Below are 22,874 nucleotides of genomic sequence, written 5' to 3'. Positions count from 1 at the left end.
CACGGCAGTTCCACTTGTTCAATTTTGGGCACAGGCGCGGTGTCCGCGTTCGGTGTATAACCAGGTTTCATTGCATAAGAACTAACGCCGCTGAAAGTGCTTAGATGTTTATGAACGTTTGAATTCACAAATACGTTGACCTTTATACGTACCGTTGACGCACCGACGCGCATAGATAGACAGCAGATATTTTGTTAGTGAGCCGTTTTCCTTTCCTTATATATATATTTTTTATTTTTCGATATCGTTTATGTATGTACCAACTCTCCGAGCACGCTATTGTAATACCATTCACTTATATGTTCTGGCTCCTTTTTTGTTCAACTGCCATGTATCCAAGGTTCAGTGGGTCGAAAGTCGTCCTGCCACCGCTGAAGACTGAACGCACTTACGTTTTAAGCCGGTGTCTATAATACTCCACTTCTCACTTCGATTGCGACGCGTTGCTGATATCTTTTATCACCGATCATTTTTTTTTTTGTTTTTGTTTCTAAGAGTGTACATGGGAGAAGTACAATTGAACATTATTAAAAAAAAAAGACCTAAATACATAATGGGAATGTGACTATGGCCTTGAGACTGTCGGAGATTCTGTGCATCTGCAAAACATATATAAAAGAAAAAAAAATTAATAATAGAATACATAAAAGTATGACAAATAACGAGAAACACAAGCAGTGGCGTCTAAAGTGTGGGAGGGGGGTGCGGACCACTTCGGGTGCAGCGCTCAGGTTGGTGTAGGCGGTGCAGAGGGGTGCTGATATGGCGAATAATTATTCGTTAAAGAAACGAAGAGGATCCAGGCGCCTTTTGCTGAGTGGAAGAGTGAAACTATGCATTGACTATGTCGCCCTTGAGACGTCGTTTCGCAGATACACCTGCGTAGCGCTAGTTGTAACTGCTGTAGAGATACTTCCTTACCGATGACGACTGCGCTAGCGGACAGTGGAAGATTAGCATAAATCTGTTCTTTAGTTTCCTCACGAAAGCTCCTTTAAAATACCACACGTTTTACTGAAACTGTATTCTTCTTCGGCTAGTAGCCTACTATTTCCGGCTCTTCATTTTCCTCTTCTTTTGAAGTTTCCGCCTTTCGAAGTGCTTAATGCAGCTTCACCTAAGTATGCGGATAATGTATTCTTGTATATACCTATGCGGCTACGTATCCAATGTGCACCGCACGTGGCTATGCGTACGCTGTGCATACACATTTATAAGCACATCGCTACAGGTGTTTCTATACATGCTCAAAGATTCCATTTCTTGTTTTATGTGCACGTTTATTTTTATAATGTTAAGCTTAGCACACTGTCCGCTCCGTACAATTATCTCTTAGAAGTATTCTTTCTTTAAATAATTTTAAAAATGCACACTCCCGTTTTTCTGCTTGTTAATACAAAATAAACACGTAAATATGCGCTTACGATTGATATCGTGTTGAATTGGAGGTTGTGTGGTGCACATTGTTACTTTGGACATTTCAAAAAGAAACAAAATATAACTAGTTGTTAGCTAAAAAACAAACTAAGAACAAGCTCTACGCTGAAGCAAGCCACGAGGATCAAATTGTGCTTCGTTGCTTGAAAATGAGAGAGCAAGGCGTGTCGCGGCGGGCCACCGCCACGGGTCCACTGAACACACGTACGTTTCCGCGACAGTACTCACGGTAGGTCCACGCGTATATAAACACTGCCATAAGCGAAACTGAAGGGGCTTCCAACAGTATGTATGCAGTTAGCACAGTTCACAAATAAACAGAAACGCAACAAGCAGTGGGGAACGTTTCGGTACGCAAAATAGCGGTGGCGCCGGTATTTTGCAGCTTTCTTGATATCTTCCCATTCAGCAGAGTTCTAATGACGAGGGCACCAGGACACACAACACGTATACAGGCTGTTGATTCAGCTGCTCTATTTGTGGTGTATTACGTTGCTGCATGACGAACGGCACTAGAATGACACGCCAGAGCAAACTAGTTCGTTCCATCCAACGTTTTTCTGAAGCCAAGTATCTTGCTCCGTGGCCGCAGGCTAATCGGTTGAATTAGTAAAGGCAAGGCGCATAAGACCAGGACTCAAAAAGAACACAAACGATGTTCTTCCCGAGTCCTGGTCTTCTGGGTCTTGCCTTTACTAATTCAAGCATGAACGAACTAGCCCAAGCAAGTTTTACTTGAGGCTAATCGGACCGAATATTTATTTCGCTCCATATTTATTTATTTCAAATTTCTCTCTGTGCGATTGCGTGATCTAACGTTAAGTGCATAAAATAAGGAACGCAAAATGTAAAACGGAGAGGTGCAAAACCTTCACACCGTTTGCTCCTGTCCAGACAATCCACTTTCTCAGTTCGCCACTGCTGCACTCTTGCATTGATACAACGTACCAGCCGCTGTGTGGATGAGCGTCGCATCTCCAGATGGCAGCACCAGCACCAAACAAGTCGTGTGGCATGCGGGGCCGCGATTTTCATTTGGCGTTGCTGCAGCCGTTGCAATGCCAGTCACCAACAACGTTGAATCACAGAATAAAGAACCAGCTTGTTGAATCGTTGCCATTATTTGCTCCGGCCAATCCGCTCGCCAGTGCTACCCTCTTGCTTTCATACAATGTACTAGCCGCAGTGTGGATGAGCGTCGCATCTTCAGATGGCAGCACCAGCACCAAACAAGTCTTGCGGAGCCACAATTTTCATCCGTTGCTGCAGCCGTTGCAATGCCAATCACCAACAATGTTGAATTGTTGCCATTATACAAAGAAAGTAACGAGAGTCACGGGAGAACAAAAAAGAAAAGAAAGAAAAAAAAAACGCAGAACTGAGCGTGACGTGTACCGATCAGCGTCGACGCACTGAGTAACCACGAAGAGGTTCAAATCTTGTAAACACAACACGAAAGAAGGAAATGAAATGAACTCTCACACGTGGTTTGGAGACGTCCTTTGGCACATACGCACTTTGTACGCGTTTGGCCGATATACTTGGAGCAAGAATTAAGAAATTAGAATGGAGTATGTATATGACATAGAAACAAAACACAGTTCATAGCAATGTCCACGAGCACCTCCTGGCTTTATTCATTTTTTATAGGTTCGGTAAATCCTCGTTATAACGAAATCACTGTATTCCAAATTTTTCAAGATTCTGAGTGCACTGCATGCATTTCGTAGCGGATTATTTGTAGTGCATCATACGTGATGAGATGACGCTTTCCTTCTGCTTTATATTTTTTTAATGAACTTGGAGAGGCAAAAGTCACTACGAAGCCGCTCTGCCACGTGGCAACAACTTTTTTGGGACTGCGTCAGGTGATGATAGTCGACAAACGAGGCAGCTACTTGCAGGTGTCAGTAGAACTTCTGCACTGTCGTATCGCCGCTATCGAGTGCGGTTTTGTTTAACGAAAGTTTCACGAACTCCCTCGCGTTTAAAGATTCTTTACTTTTAACTAAAACTCGCTTGTTACGAGGTTCGTTTCCCATTATGCGGCGACTTCGTTATAACGAGGATTATTTATTGTGATTTACGTTAACTGTAAGGTTTTGCGTATCGAAGACTCAAAAGTGATGCATGTTCGAAAGTCTACTGTTCATGCCGTCACTTGCTCCTTCCGTCCGTTTTTTTTTTTTTTTTTATGTAGGTGGCACGTTACAAGGTCACGCAGCCCGCTCTCATGTGAAAGCGCGTGCGAACATAAACATAACTATAACTAGAAAATAAAAAGGAGACACGCCTCTTCATGGTGCACCACGATCAAAGCCCCAACGAACGTTCGTATCTTCATTACGAAGAATGAGCCAGACCAACGTCAACATCATTTATATTCTTGAACCGCGCGGAAACAAAAAGAGTACTTCGTCGCCGGTCCGGGCCAGCTGCAGAGTGCACATCACCCGGACGATCGGATGACAAAGTCCAAGTGACGCCTCTTGCACTGCGTTGACCTTGCTGGGGCTGACCTCCTGCGCATTACAACCTACACGCCCTCCGAGTTTGTGAAGAATAGTACACGCAGGGTTGGGGGCAATAAAGGTGCGCACGCTTACTAGTGAGACATGCGGAATGGCCTGAAGGCTTCCATCATGACTGCATGAGGCAAGAACGTGTCAGAAACAAGAACGCATCACTGCACACTCCAAGTAAGCGCGATAGACGGCGACAAGAGAAAGAGGAGGCTTGCCGAAATTTATTCCATGGCGTTACTTGGTAATCTTCATGCGCTGGTGGCGTTTTTCGCTTTTGCGTTGCGTTGTTCCTGATAAATTTTAGTTGTTTGACAGCGCTCATCCTGTGTCCACCTTTTGGTGTTGTAATCTTCCGCACTGTTTTAAATTATGTGCGTCCATTCCAACTAGCCCAACTTCCTGCCTTACTGTCACTACTGGAGTGTCACATTGGTTCTTGGGAAAATGTTTCCTGTAAAATGTGCACGAGCAGGTGTACAAAGGTCGGCGAAATGACTTAGCACTGAGCAACGCAAAATCGTTCTACACTTGAGCGGTTGAGCAAAAATTTTCGCCACGGAGCCGCATGAAACGCATTGCTTTAGAAGCAGCGTGATTAGTTCAGTTTCCAAGCCACGAGCATGCTTCCAGCAATTCGGGTACTTTGACAAAGGAAAGCTATAAAAACTCTAAAACATCTAGGGGGGAATTAAAAAGAATTAAAAAAAAAAGAACGGAAAAGAGGGGGAAAAAAGCAGCGGTCAGAAAACGCAACAACTACTTTCCCTGTCTGTAATACGAGGGCGAATCACGAAGTCTTTGCCCGTACATACGGCTTACGAACTTACGGCTGTAAATGCAAAGTCAACATATCCATTCCCAGCGGCGGACCTTTCTTGGACCGGCCCTGCATTATCTGCCGGTAGCTCCGCGGTACAGCGCTACTGTCAGTTGTCTAAGATGGCGGTTGTGCTTCACACGCCCTTGGCTACAGGGTACTAGAATCAATGTACCACAGTGTACGAGCAACAGAGTGTGATTGGTTCTCTATGGAGCAAGGGACGCACGCACATCGAAATCCACAGGGAAATGCAGCCCGCGTATAGGGAAATGTGTCGCGCTTTGAGAAGTGTGACGTGGTGGTGTTGTGACTTCGCAAAGGGCCGTGAAGACTTGCATGACAATGAGCTTTCGGGGAGGCCGCGTGTGTCTCTGACTGACGACAGGGGCATCTCGCATTTAGTGCTGCGATAGCACACATCCAGAAGTACATGTTGGTGGGCTAGTCGGTTCATATTGCTTAGTGGCGCTCCCCTTGTTCCCTTTTGTACTTCCTTGCTTGTGCTAAGTGATCATATTTATGGTCTACTAAGCCACGAGACAAATGTCCGAACCGGTGTGTGGACTATGTGGAAAAATCTATGTGTAAGGTACGTAGAATAGTACGTATATTTGTAATTACCTGTATCTACTTTATTTCGGCTAATAAAACATATATAGGGACAGAGAATTCCTGATTCGCCTTCGTATATGGCAAAACAGGTATAATTTCTGAAGGCCATGAACGCTAGAAGATAAAAGAGCACGTGAACGTATTGTTAGCACTAAGGCCGGCATAGTGTGATGATTCATTTCGCTCGATTCTATTTCTTTGTCATCCACAGTTAAGCGGAAGCTTCAGCTCGGGCCCAACTCCGACGCAGGTTATTCAAATACATGTAAAACGCAAAAACATTTTTCTAAGATAACCCCTGGGCTGATGTTAATAAAATTTGTTGCATTTGAGAGAGAAACTTAAATTGTAGTAACGGTTGGAAGCGGAATTTCGATATAGGTCCTGAATTTTGTTAAACAGATTTTCGAAAATTCGAAGGTTTGAAAAAAAAAAATAGAAGCACAAAGTTTACAAACTGATATCTCTGCATCAAGAACAGATATCGCGGCGCTGTAAACGGCATCCATTAGATCATTCAAAGCGGACAAATTCAATGTATCATGTTATACCTTACGTGAATTTCTGACGTTGTTTACAAGGGTTCTGCAAAAGCTCTATTTCCATATTAATAACATTTTATAGATTCATGTGTAACAGATCAATTTTGTCCGCTTTAGATGTACTATTAGATGCAATTCACAGAATTGTATTATCGTTTTTCGTTACTGAGTTACAGTTATAAACTTGACAGTTTCGTTTCTTGAAAATTTTCGATTTTTGCCGATGTTTAATAAAAAATTGACGATTTAAATAAAAAATTCGAAACTCACGGTCACTAGATTTTAAGTTTTTCTTATAAGTGCGACAAACCTCGTCAAATTCGGCGCAGTGGTTGCCGAGAAAAACGAATTCTCCTTTTACATGTATTTACATAGGAGCACCCGAGCTAAAGCTTCCTCTACCACTGCAGCAAATTTGACGAGGTTTGTTGCATTTAAAAGAAAACTTTAAATCTAGTGTGGGTTCGTTTCGAACTTTTGATTTAGGTCGTCAATTTTTTATTAAAGATGGGCTAAAATCGCAAATGAAAAAAAAAAAAAAAGAGAACCGGAGATATTAAGTTTACAACTCTGTAACGAAAAATTATAACACAATTCTGTGAATTGCATCTAATAGTACATCTAAAGCGGACAAAATTAATATGTTACACATGAATCTCAAATTTAGTAATATGGCAATACAGCTTTTGCAGAACCCTTGTACACAACGTAATAAATTCACGTAATATATAAAATGACACATGGAATTTGTCCGCTTTCAATGGTCTAATGGATGCCGTTCACAAAACCGCGATATCTGTTCTTGATGCAGAGCTATTAGTCTGTAAACTTAGTGCTTCTATAGCTTTTGAACTTCCGGATTTCTGAAAATCTTTTTAACAAAATTCAGGACCTAGATCGAAATTCTGCTTCAAACAGTCACTAGAATTTAACTTTCTCTCTTAAATGCAACAAATTTCATTAAAATCGACACAGTGGTTATCTCAGAAAAACGTTTTTTGCGTTTTACATGTATTTCAATAGGCCGCGTCGGAGTTGGGCCCGAGCTAAAGCTTCCTCTTAAGAGGAAGCTTTAGCTCGGGTGCTCCTATCTAAATACATGTAAAAGGAGAATTCGTTTTTCTCGGCAACCACTGCTCCAAATTTGACGGGGTTTGCTGCATTTAAAAGAAAAACTGAAAATCTAGTGACTGTTGGTTTCTAATTTTCGATTTAGGTCGACAATGTTTTATAAAATTTTGGCAAAAAACGCAAATTTTCGGAAAACGAAACTATCAAGTTTACAACTCCGTAACTCAGCATGAAAAAATGATATCGCAATTCTGTGAATTGTACCTGATAGCACATTTAAAGCGGACAAAATTGATATGTTACACATGAACCTCAAAAAATGGAGTAATGTGTAATTACAACTTTTGCAGAACCCTCGTAAACAACGTAACAAATTCACGTAAGATGTAAACTGACATATCAAATTTGTCCGCCTTGAATGGTCTAATGGATGCCACTTACAGAACCACGATATCTGTTCTTGATGCAGAGCTATTAGTTTGTAAACTTCGTGCTTGTATTTTTTTCATACGTCTGAATTTTTGAAAATCCTTTTAACAAAATTCAAGCCCTAAATCAAAATTCCGCTTCCAACAGTCACTAGAATTTAACTTTCTCTCTCAAATGCAACAAATTTCATTAAAATCGTTTCAGGGGTTATCTCAGGAAAACGTTTTTGCGTTTTTACATGTATTTGAATAGGCCGCGTCGGAGTTGGGCCCGAGCTAAAGCTTCCTCTTAAGCGCTAGCCGAATCTCTGATGATGAGGGAGAGTTCCGCTCTGACGAAGTGCTGTAAGGAAAACAACTGGATTAGAATCGTTAATAACCCCGGGACAAGTTTCAAATTGCCACACTCAAGATTATATTGAAGCGTCATGAGAAAAGTTGTAAACATACTCAATACTATATTGAAGCGTCATTAAAGAAAAACGAAAATCAAAGTAGTAAAACGGGATGCTGGCGTGCCGGGTCTACATGTATATACCATGGCTGAGCGCTTATATGAAACATGAACAAAAATAAGATATCGAAGGTGGCGCACAAGTCTCTTTGGGCCAGCCATGCACTTCAGAAATTGCCGTATCTGTGCGAGGAGTTCCTTGCGGTGACCACTCGCTCTGCGTATAGGGGCACAACTGCAACCAGCACTGCAGAAGCGCCCGCGGGGGACGCGACGGATGCCGGTAGGTGGGGTGCGCACCTTGCGCGCACGGCCAAATTATGGCGCAGGTTGTCAGAGATTGCACTGCGGGAGGCACGACGTTGTGGCGACGAGGCGCTGCACCCGGGAGCCGGCGACGAGCAGCAGCGGGACCAGCGCGGTCAGGTGCGCACTACTTCGCGAACCGGGTCGGAGTCGCGTCGCGGCGCCGCTCGTCTGCTGCCGGCCCGACAGCGGAGGGGCTTCGGGCCTCGAGTGCGGCACGAAGTGCTCGGGCAGGCAGCGCGGCAGCGTGTCCAGCGACACCTGGGCGGCCGACGCGTTGAGCAGGTGCGCGGGCGACGAGCAGAAGCCGCGCCGCCTCAGCGACTCGGGAGCCCAGCGGAGGCGGCAGTCGCAGGGCAGCCAGTTGCCCGAGAGCAGCACGTGACCCACGGACGCCTGCGGGTCCAGAGCGGAGAAGTGCGATACGTCCGGAAATGGGGTCACTAAACGAAGTGCAAGAAGGTAGTAGGAAGCTTTGGCTAAGGGTAAAAGCTCCCTATCAATATTACGATGGAAATAAAGAAATCATCATCATCATCATAATCATCATCATCATCGTCATCATCATCATCATCGCAGTTGGCACAAAACATTGGTCCTCAAAGAAAAGGAGCAGAATTAGGGTGCATTTCTGCGCATGCGCAGTGCAGTTATAACGCTATTTCTGTGAGTATATACTAACTACGATGACATCAGCACAAACAGAACAGCAAGGACGACACGTGTGGACCTCAGTTATGAGTTTTCATCTGTATTATTCTCGCGTGATAAAGATATGGAGAACCGTGAAGAACAGAAGAAAACGCGACGAATGCATTCAACGGATGGCAGAACAAGTATGAAGGACGGTAAGGATAGCGTGACGAATGAAAAAAATAAAGGATTGTGATGAAGTAAGAATGCGTAACATTAAGAGTGCTTAAGTGACACCCCTTTGCAGTTTCAATCTTACGGGTATACAGGGAACGCTTACGGGTGGGCAGTACAGGAGCAGAAATATTCAAGGGGTCTGCGAAGCATAGCAGCCTAGTTAAAAAATTTAATTCTGGGGTTTTAGGTCGCGAAACCACCACATAATTATGAGGCATACCGGAATGGGCGACTCAGGACCAGTTTTGGCCACCTGGGGTTCTTAAACATGCGCCCAATGCCCGGTACCACGGGCGTTTCTGCATTTCACCGGCCTCGACATGCGGCCGCCGTGGCCGGTATTTTAGCCCGCGACTTCGGGCTTCGCAGCGCAACGCCGAAACCACTACGCCACCACAGCGGGTAAACGGAGCCTAATGTGTAAAAGTCCAAGTTAAGCTATCATCTACGGCAAGCTTTTTCCTGTAGAGTCTGTCAGTAGCTATTCTTTCTCAGCGATGCATTTCAGTCAGAGTATCCTCCAGCTAAAGGACATATAACATGATGAAAATGAATTTACCGACTGGTGTGAAATCTTGTGCGCTCATCGTTGCCACCGCGTTAGTACACAAAATGTGTGAAAGTGCGACCGCTGACTTAGTAGCACGTAACAAGGATAAGCAGTGACCTTTAGGACTTTGTTTTTATGTGTTCTGGTCTTTGTGCAGGTGAAGAAGACTTTTACCAGCTGACTCGTATGTTGATCTTACAAGGTTCATCTGTTCATTGTGCTTAGAAAGAGATAGAACACGCAGACACGGAATTACGCGCGCACGAAAAGCTATTACGAATACACCACAGCGAGTACGTAGTTGTGGATGACTGAATGTGTGTACTGCAAACCCATCCCTGCAAACGCAGGATGTAGACGAAATATCAGAACCACATTACGAACTTAATTTCCCAATATTGAAACTACAGTTGAAATCGAATCCGCACATAGGTTGTAAATCTACCTATATGTTATCTATATTAAATACATCAATTTATTTATTTGTTTATTTACTTACTGGCTTGTTTGTTTGTTTTTAATGTACGTAGCACAACTATATGCCGGCTTCTCCACAATGGTAGATTGTTGTATAAATGAAAAGATAATCCTTGCGGACTATTAAGCGGTACCTTAGGAATGCGGAGGCGTAATTTCCAAAAGTTAAAAAACAAGAACGAAAAAAAATACACACTTCTGCATAGCCTATGGTTTGAACCAAAGGCCACAATTTTTCACCCTGCACAGACAGTCGCCTTCAACGAGAAAATGCAAACAAATAAAGAAATATTTGGCACACTTTCTTTCGACCGATTGAGGCGCACAAACCTGGTCGAGCGCGTCCAGGGCACCGGGCAGCACGCTGCCGAGGCGGTTTCCGCTTAGCCTGAGCTGGCCGACGGCTCGCATGCCGGCGAACGCGGCCGCCCGCACCGCCTCCACGGTGCAGCCTTCGAGCGTGACCCGGCGTGCGTGGCTGAGGCCGGCGAAGGCGCCGGAGTCGATGAGGCCGATCTCGGCGTCCCGGATGAGCAGCTCGCCGGCGTGCTCCAGACCCCGGAAGGCGAACTGAGGCAGGCGCTGCAGCCGCGGGGCCTCCAGGGACACCAGGCTCACGTTGCGCAGACCCGCAAAGGCGTCCGGCTGAAAGGAGGAGGGGCAGCCAGTATGCTTGGTAAAGAAATCACGGGGTTGAGGGAGGAAAGCGGAGGTAGCTTAAACACCTCAACAGCGGCGTACGGGGTAGTGTGGGTTATAGTAGTACTGCGCCAGGATCTGGTCAGTGAACTGACGTTCACTCATTTTAGAAGCGTCATGTTACCGGTAAATGGGCGCAGAGCCTTTCAAGGCTCGGGCCGAGCCTTTCTTATAAGTGAGCTTTAGGTGCGGTATGCTGAAACGAAAATGTCTAACACGAGCACGATCATCCTTCATCGGTAATTTTACCCAGGAACCGGAACAGAAACATGGGAGGTACTTAAAAGAAAACGGAGGGCGTGTTTGTATTTAGCTGGAAGTTATTCCGCGCTGAACACGGCTGCGTTCTACGGCCATGCAGGTGCTGGCAGATATCGAAACGACGGGGTACCAAGAAAACGCTCCCAAGGAACATCTTGAGTTTGCCCGAAGTGAACTGCTGGGCGCCTCCGAAAAAAAAAAAAAAAAAGCTTCGGCTTTAAGAGTGGAACACGATAGCATTCAAAGATCCCTGATTGCTCCTCACGCTTCCCGGCAACTGCAGCTTATGCAACCGTAATGTTTGCCGGGATGTGCCGGCGGCGAACGTTATGCATGAAAGAGAGCTTTCTGGTAGAAACGCGTACTGTTGCGCGGGCCGCGATCGATGGGTGGATAGATGCTATGAGCGTCCCCCTTTGGAACGGGGTGGTCGGTTGCGCCACCAAGCTCTTGTTATTATATTGCCTAATGTCCTACCCACGTTAAAACAGACAAAAAAGAAAGGAAAAAAATTCACTATGGATTCCCATAACCAAACTTTCTGAACCCCTATTGATGCGGTGGAGGCGAGCGAGATCTGGAGGTGTTGCAAGAAATCGGGCGCACCGCTTTTAGCCTTGGAGATCTGCGCGCGCCGGCGCGCGCAGATTTGTCTGTGGGTTGTGTACAAGTCGTACTTTACGATTTTGTTGACGTATTTTATCTTGAGACATTCATTTAGTTCACTAACTTCCTTGCGCTACATGGAGGGCCTGCGTGGTTGGGTACGCGTGGTTTGAAATGAATGCCGAAGCAGAGGTCGACGCTGGACGCGGATCACCTAAGGCAGTCAGAGGGTCAGTCAGACTTCCGTCCTGTAAGACCGACATGGCCGTTTGTGTGTTGAAGTTGTGCTGCGCCACAGCAGCCCCCTTGTCCTGGAAGGACCGTTGGCCCGAACCAAAGCCTACCGCCCAGTCAGCACGGGTAGAGGTGGAGTGCCGGGGTCAATGCGCCGAATGATGCTGGGTTGATGAGTACATGAAAGCTGTGGGACGCGCTACCTCCGTGTGCCAAGTCCTCTTCCAATCTGACAACGGCGCCGGATTTTCCGCTACACGAGGCCCTTCATTAACGCTATCGCGTTAAAAGATGCAGTCGTCGAAGCTCCCTTTGTAAGCTGGGCTGTTCGGATAAAGGCGGAAAACGTGCGTGAGGAATGAGCAACACGTTGTCTCGAGGAAGGCACGCTCACCTCCATGGCGGCAAGACTCCGGGGCAGCCTGAGTGAGCCGACCCGGCTGAGGTTGGCGAAGGCGCGCGAGCGAAGCAGCGCGAGCGGGTTGCCCTCGAGCGAGATGCTGCCGATGTCGCTGCTTCCGGCGAACGCGATCGGCTCCACGCGAGCGATGCGGTTGAAGCCCAGCTGCAGCATTCGCACCCGGCTCAGGCCGGACAGCGACTGCGTAACGGACAGGCCCGTCGTAAGCACGGCTGGATGAATTTAGGCGACAGAGAGCGTTGTCACGGGTGATCAAAAACGAACGCAAAGCCATTCAAAAACGTAGTCTCTCGCGGCGACGCTGTATGTTTAGGATGCCAGAACGCAGTCAATAAATAAATAAATAAATAAATAAATAAATAAATAAATAAATAAATAAATAAATAAATAAACGCGAATAAATATGAATACAGTGCAAATATTCAACTTATACCTTGCTATCGCAGGTAAGGTTTTCCGTTTTTACTCATTTCGAAGGCACACAATTAAGAGGTTTCAGACAAGAGGGTTTACGAAACGGTAACTTGTCATAGCAAGTAAAATCAAGACTAATCGGGATGTAAGAGTGCAGGGATGCTTACACTTAATTGTAGGGTGACCTACAATTTGTGCTTAAGCTGTATAATACAGAATTATTATGACGCAGTAGCTTGCTTTTCTACTTCACTATTGCAAAGTGCAATTACTCAGCTTGGATTTGGTTTCAGGCACTGTAGTTACGAAGCTATTCATGATATCACATTTAAAAAAATGAATAGCGACGCATTTCTTTATTTTTCTGACTATAACAGTACAAATGCAAACTTTCATAATGGTACTAAATATTTATGGGCGCAATGATAGTGAATAAACGTAGAGAACCGACGCATATTGCAAAACCAGAAAAAGAAAAGCTACAACGTCATGCATGGGACGCTGAGGTGACGTATAGGAGAATGCCGCCTTTCCGTAATTTTGAGCGAGAATATAAAACTCTGCGTCTCGGACAGCGACGAGCTGTACATCAAGTAACGTTGGTACTGGTATCCGGTGTTTGAGAATAATAGGGGAGGTGGGGGGGGGAGGGCATTTTTCGCCTTTTCTATTTCAATTTACGTTGCAATCCTCTTTCGCGTGAAAAAAAAAAAGGAAGAAAAAAACAACGACAACGGTCAAGTACACTTCTTACAGCAAAAGAATACCGGTAACCTGAAATGACATTTTTGACGGGTCTATACCGCGGCGACTGCGCTCAGCCGCGTGTGACGGGTGCGATCGCGAGCCAGTGGAAGCGTGCTCTCGTCATTTGAAAGCTCGGCTGCTTGTCTACTTCGGGACGGCGGTCGTTGTGGCGGCGAAAGAATACGAAACAAAGACCTTTCGCGATCGTACCGTCTCACCGGTTCGTCGCACCGGTTCATGTAGGTTCGTCCCGCTAAATATCAGCATGTGAAACACGCAGAAAAAGTTGTGCCGGCCACATCCTTCCGGCAAGCCGAAAAAGGCGACGCTAGTGCACAGGCCACGGACAATGTTCTCCGCAAACCTTCGAGTCTTTAATGCTCAGTTCGCAACTCGATATTCAATACACTCCAATTGCATGCCAATATCGTTTAGACAAATCCCTATATATTTGAACCCTAATTGTTGCAGCTTTCTTTATTTGAAAATTCGCCCGGTATAATGGTGACCGGTATAATGGTGACGGCTACTAAGTTCCACGTAATAGTAACAGCGATAATAAAAATAATATTCTAAAGTAAGAAATGAAGTCGTATGTTCAAAAAACAGAGCGATATGAGTTCACATGTAGTCTTATAGACACACTAGTACATACAGAGACAAAAGGAAAGTTCAGGCTGCACTACACACAACAAAGTGTCCCGACACATACGCGTATAATCAGTTCCGAACATATACACGAAGCCGCAATGCGGTCCAAGGTGAGTTGGCGTATATAGATAAGAAGAAACAAAATACACAGATTATACAAGGCGCACAGAGACACAAAAGTCAAAGCCAAATGCTGGTATGTCCCACGGCTGACACCCTCGCCCTTGAGGCTATAAAGACATTTGCTGTACACGAGAGCGAGCCTAAACAGCTGCACTTGCGATGAGAGAAGCCGAACCCGAAATCTGTGCATCAATTATGAACAGCTGGTGCTCACCGAAAAGTTCGACGGCAATAGCTATTAAAGTTTAGTTCACGCAGTTTCCTTGCCGCCTGTCGCGGCTATCATCATGTTTACCCGCCACAAGATGTCGCAAAAAACAAAAAAGAAAACCTAATTTGTCGCCATCAGCGGTTCGATCTACACCCCTCAAGTGTGATGGGGTTAGCCGTGAGACAAATGAGCAAGCTTATAGGCGCTACAATATTTAGTGCGCATACCTGCTGCGAGAGCACTGTGAGCGGGTTGTTCTGCAGGCTGAGCTCGTCGAGTCCGGCGAGCCCGCGGAAAGTGAACGGCGCCAGCGCCTGTATGCGGTTGTTGTCCAGGATGAGCTTGCGCAGCCGCACCAGGCCGCGGAAGCTGTCGGTGGCCAGCCGCTCGAGCTGGTTGCTGGTCAGCAGCAGCGCCACGGCTGCGCGGGGAACGGGCGCTGGCAGCTCCCTGTAGCCGGCCTCTTGGCACAGCACCTGGGCCCATAACTACGTCAGCGCCGGGCGGCAGTTCAACACGCGTGACATCTACGCGAACGCGACGAGAGAGGATAGAGCCGAGCTGACGGACTGAGATCAGCCTGTCGTGCTCACATAACGTGCTCGATGATCGGGCTAAACGAGTACTGGGTAGCGTTAAACCAAGTTTAATCCGTAGGTCTGCGCCACTACATTCAGACGGATGGCACCTTTTCCTTTCATCGGATATAACGAGGCAGAATCGTGACCTCGCCGCAATGTCGAATAACAGTTTCGACCTAAACTCCATTAAAATGCTGATAACCGCTCGTATAGGTGGTAGTCGTAGAACAAAGAGGAAGCGCGTACCTGTAGTTCGAGGCAGTTGCAGCGCTGGGGACAAGCTTCAGCTGACCATAGATGAGCGGCAACGAACAGCAGCCGCGACAGCCATAATATCAGCTTCGCCCGACAGCACCTCAGCATGACGGTGAAGCCGTCAAGGCGCCTGGGGCCAGTGCTGGACAGAACCGCAGTATCGCTGTTCAGCGATCAATGTACACACACACAAGCAAAGAAATTGAGTTTGTAGACTGTTCAAGGTTTTCCCTACATGACACCTGACGCGACGCCTTTACCGACCCACGAATTACACACGTGCGTCATACCAAGAACCCCGAGAAGGAACAATGTATTGCTGAACAGAACGAAAGAACGGAAGCGTGTGGTCCCTCCTGGTAGAAAAAAATGAAATAAAATAAAATAAAATAAAATAAATAAAAATAATCGACACAGCTGGCACACGAATGATAAAGGTTGCGGCAATTAAACAACCGTTCCCAACGCCCACCCGCCGTGGGGGCGTAGAGGCTTTGGCGTTGCGCTGCAAAGTCCACGGAAGCGGGATCGAATCCCGGCCCCGGCGGGCGCATTTCGATGGGGGGAATCGCCTGCGTACCGTGCATTTGGTGCTCATTAAAGAACCCCATGTGGTACAAATTATTCCGGAGTCCCCCACTACGGTGTGACTCCTAATCGCATCGTGGTTTTGGCAAGTAAAACCCCAGAATATATTTTAATCCCCAATGCCCGACTAAACTGTCAGAAAAAAAAAAGAAAAGGTAAACGACCCACTCGGCGAGATTGTCAGTTCGCATGAATACCAGGCATCGGCAGCGTGTGCGATGGTGGCCGCAAGAACGGCGACAACTGAAAGTGCTTTAGGCAAAAGAGAAAAGGAAAGATGGAGCAGGAAACGGTCGATGGCCCGAGAGAGAGTTTGTTGGACAGTCGTGTCCCGCTCCACCGCGGATGAGGCCGATAGAGGACCGGCAGAGCGGCTGCTCGCTGGCGCACGCCGCCGCCCCGAGACGCGATCGGCATGTGAACTGCCTGGCGTCACCGCAGGCACCACCGCCACGGAGACCGTGCTCTCGCGCGCCAGGTTTCGGACGGTCGTAAGCGCCGCTTTCCTCCCGCAGCAGGCGTCACGTGCGCACAATGCGGCGCTCACACAGCGATGCGAAGCCACCCGTCGCGTTGCTGCCTGCCCAGTTTGTTCGAACGAGCGGACGTGATTCAGGCGCCCTCAACGTGGCCCCATCGTCGAGGAATGTACGCGGATGCCCGGCTCGCCGCCAAACCTACAATAGCGAAAACTCTGCTCAGATCTACAGATAGGCCGAAGACACGCAGATGTGTTCATGGCGAGCTTTCTATATGGCTGTCTGACGCACCAGAACTTTCCCGTATTTCAGGGAGGCATAAACGGCCCTACACTAAAACCGTACACTTCTGCGGGAGCTCTTGCCGCTGACAACTACAGAAAGCCTTGGGAACAATGGCGTGAAAAGGCACGGGCAGAGAGACACAAAACAGCGAAAACTAATAAAGGTGCCAACAACGCTATAGTTGTGGCGCATTCTTGAACACAGGCGCGCCAAGCTGGTGACTTCACTAATATGTCTTAGAATAAACAAGAAAAAAGAGCACGCTGGCAGAAGCCACGCCAGCTCTTGGTAGTCGGCTCCTTGGCAGAGTACCTGGGCCATCACCATGTCCGAGCTATCCGGCAGTTAATACACATGTCGCCTGCCTCCTTTACATGATATACGGTATCTTTCACGTGACAGAGTATGCTTGACTCTAGCATGCTTATAAGACGGTATTTATTTTTCTTCATATTCCCATATGTTTCTGTCTCTATATGTCCGTGCCTTTTCGAGCCCTTGTTTCCGAAACCACTGCCGAGCTAAGTGGCCCAAATTAAGCTGATTGTGATACAGAAAATTGCGCGCGCGCGTTAGCTGGCGACGGTGCACCGGCCAGTCATGATAGCCCGAGGCGTGATAACCAAAGTACGGACTACTCAAGAAATGCTTCTATCGTGCTATACGCTTGACGTTTTCAGTTTCTGATCCGTGGATATTCTAATCAAGTGCACTACAGGACCAGAATCTCGTCCAGAGCTTTCAAGATGTCCGTGCCCAGATGCGCCAACGGAACACGGAGAGACAAATTTCCCATTAGCGGAATTTATATCCCTAGCTTCTTACAACGTTGCACCTAACGTTTGAGTAAGTAGCACGATCGCGGCGTTCCTTCGTATTTTGTTAACCCAGAACGGATGCAAGCACCGTGCCGACCATCTCCTCCAACGGTGTTGCTCCTTCTTGCGCGAGCTCTAGAGTCATTGAACAAGAAGCCGGGTCCAATTGCTTTCGTATGCTGCCTACACGCACGTAACGGAACCGGAGAAGCACAGAGGCAGGTGTGCGCCTCGTTCGTAATGCAAACTCTTTCTGTGTACACGAGGCAAGTGCCTCGTTTTTTGCAGGGAAGCCCACCGCTTGCGAATACTTGCAATTTGAAATTAGGGAGACCCGTGTGCTTCTTGCTTATTAAACAGCAAGGCCCGGTGGTGGGATTCTTAAGCGCTGGTATCGTTATTGATATGCAGGGGTGTGTCCCACATTGTGTTTTACCTTTTGGATTCAATTACATCTTTTCAATGGTGCGCTCGCTTGTAGACTTTCTTACTATCCTGGCAATCTTAAGTACGTAATATATTTATCGATGTAAATGGATTTGTGTTTCTGTGATACCTCCTATTATATTATGGTGGGCTCTTCCGGTGGCACATGCATATTATTCTTATTTCGGTATATTTATGGAAGTCGAACATTTCTTTTTTGTCCCAGGCCGGCTCGTCTTCTTAAAGCAACAAAACCACTGTTAAAGCGCACTTCTTTTTTTTTTTCTTTTTTTCTACTCAGTGACGGAGTTCGTCAAAACGCTTTTTCTTACACATATTATGCTCTTATACCCTGTAATTTATATAGTTCAGCGCCGTGGGTTAAGTGCGCGAAACGCCAAAGAGAAGCACTGCCTGTATTCTCCTATTTCTGACTTTATGGGAAGAAGGTCAGTGAGGACAATAAGATACAGAAAGAAAGCAAGCAAACAAGATTAGATAGATAGATAGATAGATAGATAGATAGATAGATAGATAGATAGATAGATAGATAGATAGATAGATAGATAGATAGATCAAATTATTATGTAAAATTAGTACGAACAATGAATGGAGTATTCAAAAGATGGTGGTGCTTATTCCGTCACGGGAAGGTTGCTATAAGTGCAACAATGACGGCTCAATAAAAACTTCTGAATGCTGACTTTACATTTTCTTTATTATTTGACGTACAGTAGAACACTTAAGGGCACGTCCATTACAGCGATTGAGTTATTATTACTCGGAAGTACTTCTTGCCTCACATTTGGTCGTGCTCACTTCGTGTCCGCAATGTATGACGGTTGCATAAGCCTCATGACAACACATTGTCAACATCCTTGTATTTGCATTGTATTGTATTCTGGGATTCTACGTGCCAAAACCACGATTTTATTGTGAGGCACGCCGTAGTGGGGGACTCCGGCTTAATTTTGACCACCAGGGGATCTTTAACGTGCCCCCAATGCACGGGACACGGACGTTTTTGCATTTCGCGCACATCAAAAAGCGCCCGCCGCTCTAGGATTCGATCCCGCGACCTCGTGCTTAGCAGTGCAGCATCATAACCGCTAAGCCACAGCGGCGGGTATCCTTGTATTTACAATGTGGAATAATTTTTTAAGAACGCGCACATTAATTAAAAGTAAACAGAAGCCATAGCCCGATATGGTGTCTAGAAATATTATAGGTACAGCACAAAAAAAAAAAATTAATTAGAGCGCTGACATGCACACAAATAGTCACCTCGAAAAGAACAGGGACTATGTTTTTCTGTGAACAAAAAGGCAGAATAACAAGAACAAACAAAAAAGGGTTAAGGTACCTGAAGTCACTTCACTTACAAGATGAAACTGACGCTATAAGATATATGCCAAGGTCACATTACCCTCACAACTAGGGCATTGACTTACTCTAAAACTGCTTTCAAGTTCTCGTTTCATTTGTAGTTGTACGAGCTATATACCTTTTTGAATCGTGTAACGTTATCTAGCAACCAGCTCTTTATGAGCTCAATACACAAAGATAGACCACGCAGTTCGAAATGCTCGTGTGTCGAGCATTGAGTGAACCTGGGTGAAGCAGTACCTTTTGGTTAATCATCACAGTGCTACCGTAATATGCATGGCGTCTTTCATTGTCAGCATCTTATCTCTTTGCCCTTTTGCGTTCTCCCTCCTTAAATATGTGGCCGCCTTGACTGCTAGAGGTGCTGGCTGCGACCAAACAACGGCTCTCCAGGTGTACCAGTCATCTGTACTCTCAGGCATGAGGTACGCATTACCAGTCCTGAACATAACACCTAGTTTGATGGCCCAACTGGAACGAGATCATCGCGTTGCCCATCGACTAATGTTTGGATTACCTCGTGAGGCGCAATCTGTTGCATCACTCACTGAAGCGCATCAGTTATCCCTGAGGTTGCAAGCAGACCAGAGAGCTCTATATCATATTGAGCGTCTGCACCGCCCATCGAATGGTCAATCGCTCCTTGATCGTCTCATTCACCGCCCGTTATCTCGCATGGGAAAAATGGCGGAATTATTTATGACTACCACTGACATTTCTGAACATGCTGCTTCAGTTATGCCTGCACCTCCAAAAGATATCACGAAACACGTATTCCACATTTACCTCACAACCACTGACATGCACAAAAAGTATGATATGCCTGTTTCGGAAATATTCCAATTGGCTCAGTCTCGCACGCCCGAAAGGAGGAGGAAATAACTTTATTGAGTCCTGAGGAACGCCTCCCCACCCATTCTTGGTTTAGTGGTCGGCAGGGGTCGCCGGCCGCACCCACGTTGGGACGGGAAGCCCGTGAGCCTCCGCCCTTTCGTGAGCCCTCTGGACGACCCGGAGCTGGGTCTGGTGGTCGCCGCTTCGCAGGGCGTTCACCCAGTCTTCTTTACTGAACACGGTGCCGCTTAACGCGGATCATTTCCAGAGCATGTGCGCTAGCGAGCAGTACGATTCGCCACAATCCGAACATTGCGGCTCTACCTCTGGTGAATAAAGGCTCAGTCTGCGTCTCGAGGGGAACGACCCTGTCTGAAGCATTCTGAATATCGATGACTGTGGTTTAGCGAGTTTAGCGTGAGGGAGCGGGAAGGTCCTCCTCGAGTGCTTATAGTGCGTTGTTATTTCGTTGAAAGTTAGCAGCGGGTCTCGGTGCTCCCCTCCCTCTTTGCCACTTCGCTCGCCACGATCGCCGCGGTGAGTTGAGTCCTTGCGCGCGGCCGTGCGCCAGCTCGTTGGCGTTGGGAAAGTCGGGGGGCACGTCGGCCCCCATGTGGGCCAGAAACTATTTGACGATGTGATGACCAGCGGCCCCCTCGTTGCCGAGGACGGCCGCCGCTTCCCGCAATATCGAGCCCGAGGCGAACGCTCTGGCCGCCGATTGCGAATCTGTGTACACGTAAGGACGTTCGGGGTCCCTCATTCGAAAAGTTTCCAGATTATCTTCAAGTATTCACAGTTGCATGTGTACACAGCGACGATCAAGGCGCCTCTGCAGCTTTTTTCTGCCCTTCGACTCAAGTACGGCGTATCTTTCAAGTACCTCATCCAACTTCATCAACAACTGCGGAGCTAGCAGCGATTAATGTTGCACTGAAATACGTGTGCAAGAGAAGTTAACTACATCGAAGATTGCCATCTTTACGGACTCCTGCGCTGCCCTTAGCAGGTTACAACGCAGTGAGATTGATAGTCCACTTTTGCGCAGCATTACTGACTCTGCGAGCAAAATTTCATCACGTGGGGTATCTCTCGTTGCTCAAGGGATACCTTCACACGTAGGAATCGCCGGAAATGAAGAGGCTGATAGACTCGCTTCAACTTGCGCTCATAACAACTGTGACTGCCCAGAAATTTCGTGCAAGCTTGATGACGCTCGTCTGCTGATTCGTCGCCACCTATTCAAGCAGCATCCAGACCAGCGCGTCGCAAATGGAATGTTCCCGCCCTGTATTCGCGGTCGAGGCTTGCCTCGTCGCGCTAGAGCACAACTACTCAAGCTGAGGGTTGGCTGCGTGAACGTGCACGAACGTTTATACAGACAAGGATCTGTGGCAAGTCCAGTGTGTATGTCTTGTGGCTGCGGCGAGACACTTCAGCACCTTATATTTGAGTGTCCCGCTTTCACTGCGCAGCTCATGTCGCTAGTGAGAGACTATCATCTCCTTCGCCTGCGGTGTACGACACTCGACGAATGTTTGCACCCCAGTAGTTGTGCGTCTAAACGTGATCAGGCTCATCGCGCTCTACTTACTTTTCTAGAGTTAACTAACTTATGTTCACGTTTGCAGCGTCGAAACTATTCTATCCAACATTATGTAGTAGCATGACCTTCAGTGACCGGCCTTACTGTGTGTGATCTGTACTGTGTTCTACTTTATTCTATAGATTTGTCCTGTTGCTCTTCCTTTCCTCTTTTCTCCCCTCCTTTCCATCTCCCATTTCTGTGTTGCTGTCAACTCCCTTCTAAAGAGTATGCAGGCGTTGTGCCCCTTCCGCTGGCAGTTGCCAGCCTGCTCCTCGCTTTCCCTTTCCTGTTGTATATAATAGTTCAAAACAAATAAAAGTAATAATAATTTCTTCACACTGTAATGTTACTGTTGCTGATTATACCGTAGCTAGCTCATCTGTAAACTATCTTTTCCTGCTCTCATCACATAAGACGCTGTCCGTCATATTTTACCCGATTGCGCACCGTGGCCGCGCGAGTAAGTCAGTTAAAGCGGCATGTGCCGTGGCCTACATGCGTCGTATATTGATGCACGAGGCTACATATACAAAAGTAAGTAAACAGATGAATTAACCCAGCAACCAGATGCAGGATATTGTGCTCCGGAGCACGTGACGCGGAGGAAGGACCGTACGTTCTTTTGATAGTGCGCAGATGGCCCTTGCTCTTTTACGTACAGGCAATATGCCGGCTAAGCAGCATCGCAACGCACTTCTTGTGACTCGCGTTTTATACACTACACAGACTCTTCAGCCGCCGACACTCCCTGGCAAGCCCAGTCCTGCAGTTGGTTCTCTGTGTGCGCTTATACCGACAAGCACGTGGTTCGCCTCGCATTCCTCACTGCCCGAATGCAGGGGAACCTTTCAGTGCCTCGTTATGCACCCCTCTTGTGCCCACACTCTCTTTCGCGAAAGCTTTAGTGGCGCCGTTGGTCAAGCAGTGGCTGGACAGAGAAACGGTGGCCCGCCTATTTATTTCGATAACTTCCAGAAAATACGCAACTAGCTGTTTGAAGCCATGCTTAGCATGCACCACACGGGAACCACTGATTTTTCAACAAATTTAATAAACGCCTCTCTATACACCTAAACAAGCTGGAGGTTCACAAGGATATGAAGACTTGAAGTGATCAACAATTTTTGAATCAGCGCTTGAGCCAACGTTTCGTCAGGACTTATTTTAGTTAGGTC

At 46.8% G+C, this 22,874-nt stretch overlaps 1 protein-coding gene across 2 annotated transcripts in view; it reads right to left on the bottom strand.

The window, feature by feature from the left end:
• Positions 1–3,800: 3,800 nt before the first annotated feature.
• The window catches only part of LOC126535848 (uncharacterized), a 70,512-nt gene continuing 51,438 nt past the window's right edge, over positions 3,801–22,874 (bottom strand). For both annotated transcript variants that reach the window (XM_055073495.1, XM_050182682.2), the window contains 5 exons: positions 15,287–15,437; positions 14,687–14,935; positions 12,287–12,493; positions 10,423–10,737; positions 3,801–8,591 (listed from right to left, as the gene is read on the bottom strand). In XM_055073495.1, coding sequence (XP_054929470.1) covers positions 8,223–8,591; positions 10,423–10,737; positions 12,287–12,493; positions 14,687–14,935; positions 15,287–15,403 — 1,257 coding nt within the window. In that variant the 5' untranslated portion in view covers positions 15,404–15,437 and the 3' untranslated portion in view covers positions 3,801–8,222. The remainder of the gene's footprint in view (positions 8,592–10,422; positions 10,738–12,286; positions 12,494–14,686; positions 14,936–15,286; positions 15,438–22,874) is intronic.

This window comes from Dermacentor andersoni, chromosome 4, assembly GCF_023375885.2.
Source record: "Dermacentor andersoni chromosome 4, qqDerAnde1_hic_scaffold, whole genome shotgun sequence".
Lineage (NCBI taxonomy): Eukaryota > Metazoa > Arthropoda > Arachnida > Ixodida > Ixodidae > Dermacentor > Dermacentor andersoni.
This window is presented reverse-complemented; position numbering and strand designations above follow the sequence as displayed.